Here is an 8,926-nt window from a genome sequence, read left to right as displayed (position 1 = left end):
AACTCTTCATTTGCTGTTAGGTTTGTTTAAGGACTAAAGACTATAGTTTATCATAAAGCTTCAAACAGACAAGGAAGAATGAATGAACGTTTCAACTTTTATTAATTATGCAGCAATTACAAGCAAGAGTTTTCGTGAGACTTTATTACATAAAATGTACATAAGTATCGACTACTATTCTTCTTGTGGGCACCATTGACGACACAAGTACACGCCAGAAGTCTCACATATTACAAAGCATCCTCATTTATTCTCTCTTTTACTAGATTCGTCTGTATTTAGAGAAAATCATGCCTGGAATCTTTATGTTCTTGGGACTGCGTACTTGGAGCCTAGTTTCTTCGTAGGACAACTGTTGTACCATTTTTGTATGTCAATAGTCTGATATAAAAACAATCCGATCTTTACCTTTAACATAATTTAGCCTAAACGGTCTTTGTTTTTTAATTATCGAAACAATTGTTGTATCTATTTTGGAAAATTGACAGCAATAATATTATTTGCTTGTCACTTACCAAAAATAAACCAAAACTCAAATATTGACACATCTAGTACAAAATCGATCACGAACTGCAACCAATTCGTTACTAATGTGTCACAAAATCAACCCAGTTCGTGACAGATTTGATATTAAATGTGTCAATATTTGAGTTTGATTGATTTTCGATAAGTGAAAAGCAATTGATATTATTGATGTCAATTTTCTATCTATTTTCTGACATCAATATATTTAAAAAAGGTAATTTTATTATTATTATTTTTAATTTAGTTTTCAAGTTGTGAGATTTTAATCTATATTTACTCGTTCTATGGCTGAAATTCTTTTTTTCAGATAATGGAACCAATGTTCTAAATGCCGGCGAAAGTCGGCGAAATTCGCCGGCGAAACCGCTGCCGCCGGAGGGTGAGCGGCCGAAAGTAGCGAGTTTTTTCGTTTTGTTCTTAAATTTTTCCGAAATCCGGTGAACTGTTGGCGATTTTCAGTGTCGGACAAAAATCGTGTTTTTCAAATTGAATTACGAAAATGAGAAAAAAAACTGAGACAGAAGAAGAATAAGAGACACTATCATTTGACGTTCGACATCAGGGGCCGAAACGACGGTCGCGAAGGTTGAGGAGTCGGTCTTGGGCGGAGGATAATTTGGGACATTATTATATAATTTTTAAACATAGATGTGAAAAATGACAAATTTTTTTTGCGACTTTGGGTAAAAGAAAAACAACTAAAGTTGGAAAAAAATGGGTCTGTGTACCAGAGAGAGAGAAAGAGAATGGGTCAGCCGCAGAGAGAGAGAGAGAGAGAGAGAGAGAGAGAGAGAGAGAGAGAAGGGTGATTTGTTGCGTGACATTTTAGTAAAGGCTACGTTGTCAAAGTCTAATGCATTGGTAATTTAAAATTTTAAAGCATTGATAAAATGCCACGTTAAAGCATTGGTATTTTTTTTATTTAATATTTATTTGCTCTTTGATTTTTTTTGTTCTTTCTTTTTTTGAATAAAATTTTCTCTTTGGCTTTCAACATTGAGTTGAAGCAACATAAAAGGGATTCACGTTATTTTTATTAAACCGTCAGAAGCATAAAATAAATTGATAATTTTGTTTTTTTTTATAAAACTATATAAACCAAACAAGTGAACTACTTATAAAATTATCCTTTTTCTCAATTAAACTCGTACGCATTATTATAAATATTAAACGTAGAAGAAAAATTAACACTAATAAATATAAATACGTATTAATTCTATAGATATCAATACAGTTTAAATATTACATATTTTTCAAGTTTAAAATTTGATATATATATATATATATATGTGTGTGTGTTCATGAATCATAAATTTCATACATTATGCAACATTATTTCCGTTCGGTTTTTCATCGAAATGTCGGTTTTTCATGGAAAACGGCATATCGATTGCTTTTATTTTTATATTTTTTCCGTTTGATTTTCTATCGATATGTCAATTTTTCGTATATAAAGAGGTTTGAAACGGCGTCAAAAATGTCATTTCGAACCTTGAATGAAACTGAACCCCGAAATCAATTAAATCAACAATCGGTTAGAGGCACTTTTCGGTTCAATAAACCAAAGCGAACCGAGTGACGTCGGTTTCTTGGTTGTTAGTATACAATTTATTTTCCTCATAGCCCCGTACCCAATCTCTTATCTATCCAATTTATTACCCCCTCGTAACTCATTCGTCCCGATTCCCACCCCTCTTCTTTTTTCCTCAATCTCTTCTCTTCTCTTCTTCGGAAGCCCTAACCTCTCTATCTCTCTCTCGGTCTCTCTCTCTCTCTCTCTCTCTCTCTCTCTCTCTCTCTCTCTCTCTCCCGTGGACTTGGCAACAACCGCTCTAGTCCGCCTGTCATTCTTCTTCTTGTTCCGGCCTCGTAAGCTCGGAACTTTATAGTTAGGGCTTTTGAACGTTATTAGGGATTTTGATTTCTATTTGACGAACAGATCATGGCTAGGGTTCTGGTGCAGTCCACGAACATCCCCGGCATGTTTGCCGGGATCAGGAGCGGCGGTTCGAGGTCGGCGAAGATGACTTGCTGCGTTCGGAGCCCTGGAGTGAGATTGAATGCCTTCTCGGGCCTGAGAAGCTTCAACGCCGTGGATTCAATGGCGATGTCAGGGCGTTCCAGAGTCTCTCTGACGGTGTCTTCCGGGCGGAGGCGGCAGAAGCTGAGGAGGTTCGGTGCGAGAGCGATGTTCGAGCGCTTCACTGAGAAAGCTATTAAAGTAATCATGCTGGCTCAGGAGGAGGCTCGGCGTTTGGGGCACAACTTCGTTGGCACGGAGCAGATCCTGTTGGGGCTCATCGGGGAAGGAACCGGAATCGCTGCCAAGGTTCTCAAGTCCATGGGAATCAACCTCAAAGACGCTCGTGTTGAGGTCGAGAAGATCATCGGAAGAGGCAGCGGCTTTGTTGCCGTTGAGATTCCGTTCACACCCCGTGCCAAGCGTGTTCTCGAGCTCTCACTCGAAGAAGCCAGGCAACTCGGTAAGGACAGTCCCCTCTTAATAGAATTGAATTGAGTTTGTCTGTGTTGATTCATTGACTGATTGCTTGATTGCTGTTTGATTCATTCAGGGCATAACTACATCGGGTCAGAGCACTTGCTTTTGGGCTTGCTTCGAGAGGGCGAGGGCGTAGCCGCTCGTGTTCTTGAGAATTTGGGTGCAGACCCAAGCAATATCCGGACCCAGGCAAGCTTTACATACCATACCATCAAAGTGTATCATATTAATATTAGTAAAACAATAAAATAAAATAAAAGCATGTGTTGGGATGTTGCAGGTGATTCGGATGGTGGGAGAGAGCACTGAGGCTGTGGGTGCCGGAGTTGGAGGAGGCACCAGCAATACCAAGATGCCTACTCTCGAAGAATACGGCACCAATTTGACTAAACTCGCCGAAGAGGTAGCTACTTTTTTGTAAATATATATTATTCTGTGTTGTTGATTATTTCGAGGTATAGCTTCTCGGAGGGGTTCTGAAGTTTGTTGCTCTCTTTTTCAGGGAAAGCTGGACCCTGTTGTTGGGAGACAGCCGCAAATCGAGAGAGTTGTTCAGATCTTAGGAAGGAGGACCAAAAACAACCCATGCCTTATTGGAGAACCTGGAGTTGGAAAGACGGCCATAGCCGAGGGACTTGCCCAACGCATTGCCACGGGGGATGTTCCTGAAACAATAGAGGGGAAGAAGGTTGGTTTCTCAGATGACCCACTCAGCTTTAAAGATAAATGATTGCATATAATTATAATGCTTTGACTCGGAAGATATATAAATGACTTTTTGTTGTGTGTAACACAAATATCAGGTCATAACTTTGGACATGGGTCTTCTAGTTGCGGGTACAAAGTACCGTGGAGAGTTTGAGGAAAGACTGAAGAAGCTGATGGAGGAAATCAAACAAAGTGACGAGATTATCCTTTTCATTGACGAGGTCCACACGTTGATTGGAGCCGGGGCAGCAGAAGGGGCCATCGATGCTGCAAACATATTGAAGCCTGCTCTAGCAAGAGGTGAACTTCAGGTAATGACCGAATGACTCACGAGAATATGATCTCTGTTGATTACTATAACATCATTGCCATTGTCAATTGGTTGCAGTGCATTGGAGCCACAACGCTGGACGAGTACAGGAAGCATATCGAGAAGGACCCGGCCTTGGAGAGACGTTTTCAACCAGTGAAAGTGCCGGAACCAACTGTTGAAGAAACCATTCAGATTCTGAAGGGTCTGCGCGAACGTTATGAGATTCATCACAAGCTCCGATACACGGATGAAGCACTTGTAGCTGCAGCCCAACTGTCGTACCAGTACATCAGCGACCGTTTTCTGCCCGACAAAGCTATTGACTTGGTTGACGAAGCTGGTTCTCGAGTCCGCCTTCGTCATGCTCAGGTGATAAACTAGTTAGCTATTTTCTGTTTTGTTTCAGTGATAAGTGTAATAGTCTCATAATCATCATTTATGCACAGCTGCCTGAAGAAGCAAGAGAACTTGAGAAAGAACTGCGGCAGATTACGAAGGACAAGAATGAAGCTGTGCGTAGCCAAGACTTTGAAAAGGTAAGAGATGAATATCTGATATGTGTGTGTGTGTGTCATATTAGTTAGTTGGGTGTTTATGGTTTTATAGAGCAAACGCAAATGATGCGTACGAAAATGAACAGGCTGGCGAGTTACGCGACAGAGAGATGGACCTGAAGGCACAGATCTCGGCGGTCGTGGACAAGGGGAAGGAGATGAGCAAGGCGGAGAGCGAGGCGGGAGACGTGGGCCCCACGGTGACGGAAGTGGACATCCAACACATCGTGTCGGCTTGGACGGGCATCCCTGTGGACAAGGTCTCGGCAGACGAGTCGGACCGGCTTCTGAAGATGGAAGAGACCCTTCACACGCGGGTCATCGGTCAGGACGAGGCCGTGAAGGCGATCAGCCGAGCGATCCGGCGGGCGCGCGTGGGGCTGAAGAACCCAAACCGGCCCATCGCGAGCTTCATATTCTCGGGGCCGACGGGTGTAGGGAAGTCGGAGCTGGCAAAAGCCCTGGCGGCGTACTACTTTGGGTCGGAGGAGGCGATGATCCGGCTGGACATGAGCGAGTTCATGGAGAGGCACACGGTGTCGAAGCTGATCGGGTCTCCCCCCGGCTACGTGGGCTACACGGAGGGCGGTCAGCTGACTGAGGCTGTGCGGCGCCGCCCTTACACGGTGGTGCTCTTCGACGAGATCGAGAAGGCCCACCCCGACGTCTTCAACATGATGCTCCAGATCCTCGAGGACGGAAGGCTCACCGACAGCAAGGGAAGGACCGTTGACTTCAAGAACACGCTTCTCATCATGACCTCCAACGTCGGAAGCAGCGTCATCGAGAAGGGAGGTCGCAGGATTGGGTTCGACCTCGACTACGACGAGAAGGACAGCAGCTACAACAGAATCAAGAGCCTTGTCACCGAGGAGCTCAAACAGTACTTCAGGCCCGAGTTCCTCAACAGGCTCGACGAGATGATCGTCTTCCGCCAGCTCACCAAGCTTGAGGTCAAGGACATCGCCGACATCATGTTGAAGGAGGTCTTTGAGAGGCTCAAGAAGAAGGAGATCGAGCTTCAAGTCACCGAGAGGTTTAGGGACAGGGTCGTCGACGAAGGCTACAACCCCAGCTATGGAGCCAGGCCTCTCAGACGAGCCATCATGAGGCTTTTGGAGGACAGCATGGCCGAGAAGATGCTCGCCAGAGAAATCAAGGAGGGCGATTCTGTCATTGTTGATGTTGACTCCGATGGCAACGTCACCGTCCTCAACGGCACCACTGGCTCCTCTCCCGAGCCTATCCCCGTGTAATCCCATTTTTCTTTAACTTTACATTATCTTGTACTATTTATTTTTGGTTGCAACATATATATGCTTAGACCTAGTTTTCACAGCACGAATATTTAGGTGTTAAATCCAATTGAATTAATGGAAAGCCAAAGCCATATTATTTGATTAGCTTCGTCTTCTGCTGCACAGAATTTGCTATGCAAACTCTTATTCCACCGCTTATATGATATGAATTACTTAGATAATTCAAATCAAACAGTCAAGAACGCGATTACCAGAAAAAGAGAAGAAAGAAAGAGAAATTTATATTGATAACTCTGGTACAATTTGTGTTACAGAAAGGGAGACACCTGAGGTACACGAGGACCTCCTAGTGCTTTTTCTCTCTACCCTCTATTACACAATTCCCAGATACCCTCACACGTACTCTCTCCTTCCCTTTTATTCCCTCTGCCACTAACTACTTTGCTGACTAGGCACCCCACACAATCTCTCACCCCCCATGGCACTTTCCTAGCACTTTCCTAAAACTTTCCTTATTTACCCTTCTTGTTCCAGCTATCAAGACAAGGCCATTTCAGTCCTTTGCCCTTTTCCAATCCCTTCTTCCTCCTTCCATACGTAACCGGTTGTTGCTTATCATTATACTAGTTTATCATAATCTAAGCCTTTATTTTGCAGCCTTTAAAGTATTACAGAAAATGACAAAAACGAAATTTTTATGGAGGAATAATATGCTAGAGGAAAAGTAGTCCGGGGAAAAAGTTTTTTTTTTGAGATATTTTTTTTCCCTCATTTTTTATTTTATTTTTTTATTTTTTGTTTTTCTTGAATTTCTTGATACAAAAGAATAAGAACAAATAAAAAAAATAATACAATCTAAAATAAAAGAAATAGAACAAAAAATTAAACTTCGATAAAACTCGGCTCTGGTACCACTTGATGTGTACTCGTTGGAGGAATTCGTCGGAGTTCAAATTTGAGCGGACCGTCTATCGGGAGGTTCGGATATAGACGAAGTTTGCGTGCTCAAATCTTTCGAATTATGATGAATCGAATGATGTCATGATGAGTTGCGGAATCCCCATTTGTAAATCGGATGAATGCCACAAGAATTTTGAGCACAAACTCTCTATAAGTTCTAAATTTATGAGAATCATCTCTAAAACACACATTCATACTTTTATATTTCTTTTCCAAGATGCCCATATACTTGAGCTTATAAAATAATATATAGAAAAGATAACATCCCTTACGCCAACGCAAAAAACCGTAAACCGGATCGGACCTGTGATTTTTAGATCGTCGGTCCGGTTTAAAACGGTTTTTTTTTTTCATCCGGTCCGGTCCACTCATTACAAACGGTCTGGTCCGATTTTTTTTTTTTTTTTTAAAACGGTTAAACCGGACCGGACCGGTTTATTTATATAAAAAAATGTCCAACTAGCCAAATTAGGCATTTGTGCATGTATTTCTCTCTCATACATGATTATATATTTTTTGTTTTGGTAGAAAATTAATGGTTTTTTTTTTTTTTTTTTTTTTTTTTTTTTTTTTTTAAATTATGTAAAACGGTTCAAAATAGTCCGAACGGTCCAAAACGGTCTAGAATGGTCCGGTCTAAACGGTTTAAACCGGACCGGACGGTTCAAAACGGTCCGGTCCAGTCCGATTTTTACAGTTTTTTTATCCGATCCGCTTTGAAAACGGTCCGGTCTGATTTTTTGGCCGGTTTTGGACCGGACCGGATCGGACCATGTATAAAACTTCTAAAAAAGTATAAATATGAAAACAAAGTATAACTACAACTAAGTTTTAAGTATTGACAAGAACTGTGGTAGAACCTCTTTTAGTGTATCTAAAAGATCTATTTCCTTCCCTTGAAACTTCTAAGTCCATCTCCATAGTATTTTTCTTCATGACAGTCTTTATATAATAAGAATTACAAAATAGTTGTTGATGTTAAGAAACCAAGATCAAACAATCACGGAACTTTTGAATAAAATAATGAGGAAATGGCGGCAAAAAGACCCAATGTTTTCGGACAACGATTTAGGAGCCACAGGCGGTTAGACCCGAGGCCGGATCAAGTGGCCTCGCCTGGGCTCGAGCGTGTCGGACCTGGTTGCCCAGATCTTCCCTTGGCTGTCGATGGTGTTTGAGCTCGCCGGGGTACCTGGAAAAGGTGAGAGGACCGTGAGCTAAGAAGGGAAAACAGAGGGGGTGCCTCTGTTTACCTCTTCGACGCTCAACATTAGTGGGATTGAGGTGGAGTATAGAAGATTTAGAGGGTGAGAGGCCAAAGATGAGGAAACGAGTGAAGTCTGAGTTCTACTGCGTTTCTGGACTCAAAAATGGGTTACCTGGAGAGGTGAGAGGCGCCTGTGTTTATAGGCGACCAAGAGGTCGAGGATGGCCTTGTGAGGCCGAGGTCGAGCTCGCGAGGCCGAGGTCGGACTCGCGAGGCCGAGGTCGAGCTGAGGCCGAAGTCGAGCTGAGGCCGAGGTCGAGCTCGCCAGGCCGAGGTCGAGCTGAGGTCGAAGTCGAGCTGAGGTCGAGCTGACGCCGAGGTCGAGCTCGCCAGGCCGGAGGTCGAGCTGAGGCCGAGGTCGAGCTCGCCAGGTCGAGGTCGAGCTGAGGTCGAGGTCGAGCTCGTCAGGTCGAGGTCGAGCTGTCCTCGAGGTCGAGCTCGCCAGGCCGAGCTGAGGCCGAGGTCGAGCTGAGGCCAAGGTCGAGCTCGCCAGGCCGGAGGTCGAGCTGAGGTCGGGGACGAGCTCGTCAGGCCGAGGTCGAGCTGAGGTCGAGGTCGAGCTCGCCAGGCCGAGGTCGAACTGAGGCCGGGGTCGAGCTCGTCAGGCCGAGGTCGGGCTGAGGTCGAGCTGAGGCCGAGGTCGAGCTCGTCAGGCCGATCTTTGGCCCCTTGGCCATGGGACCCCGCGGGCGCCCGCGGGCGCCGTCGACCCGGAACGGACCGACAACATTAGCCCCCCGAGTTTGCGGTCGAGCGTAGGTCGAGTGGAAACTCAATGCTTACGCCGGCGTGCGGACGCGGGACGAATGCTCTCGGGTTTATGAGCGTGCCGCAAAAGGG

The 8,926-nt window shown here is 44.2% G+C and overlaps 1 protein-coding gene across 2 annotated transcripts; it reads left to right on the top strand.

Moving 5' to 3' along the window:
- The first annotated feature begins 2,204 nt into the window (after positions 1–2,204).
- LOC149384651 (ATP-dependent Clp protease ATP-binding subunit ClpA homolog CD4B, chloroplastic) lies at positions 2,205–6,003 on the top strand. Of its 2 annotated transcripts, XM_089627171.1 has the most exons (9): positions 2,205–2,394; positions 2,465–3,008; positions 3,099–3,214; positions 3,306–3,428; positions 3,528–3,713; positions 3,829–4,044; positions 4,122–4,415; positions 4,493–4,582; positions 4,687–6,003. In XM_089627171.1, the coding sequence occupies exons 2-9, from the start codon at positions 2,468–2,470 to the stop codon at positions 5,854–5,856; spliced, it is 2,736 nt and encodes a 911-aa protein (XP_089483297.1). In that variant the 5' UTR covers positions 2,205–2,394; positions 2,465–2,467; the 3' UTR covers positions 5,857–6,003. The 2 variants fall into 2 exon arrangements, with proteins under 2 accessions (XP_089483297.1, XP_089483296.1); XM_089627170.1 differs by having other exon boundaries at positions 2,205–3,008.
- The last annotated feature ends 2,923 nt before the right edge of the window (positions 6,004–8,926 follow it).

This window comes from Urtica dioica, chromosome 9, assembly GCF_054948205.1.
Source record: "Urtica dioica subsp. dioica isolate 48M chromosome 9, U.dioica_male_clone48M_v1_H2, whole genome shotgun sequence".
Classification (NCBI taxonomy): Eukaryota; Viridiplantae; Streptophyta; class Magnoliopsida; order Rosales; family Urticaceae; genus Urtica; species Urtica dioica.
The sequence above is the reverse complement of the archived record's forward strand: the minus strand, read 5'-3'. Positions and strand labels throughout refer to the sequence as shown.

Coding starts and splice junctions, on each gene's coding strand:
- LOC149384651 (XM_089627171.1), top strand. CDS start 2,468: ATGGCTAGGGTTCTGGTGCAGTCCACGAACATCCCCGGCATGTTTGCC. Junction 3,714..3,828: donor AAACAATAGAGGGGAAGAAG/GTTGGTTTCTCA, acceptor CACAAATATCAG/GTCATAACTTTGGACATGGG. Junction 4,583..4,686: donor GTAGCCAAGACTTTGAAAAG/GTAAGAGATGAA, acceptor GAAAATGAACAG/GCTGGCGAGTTACGCGACAG.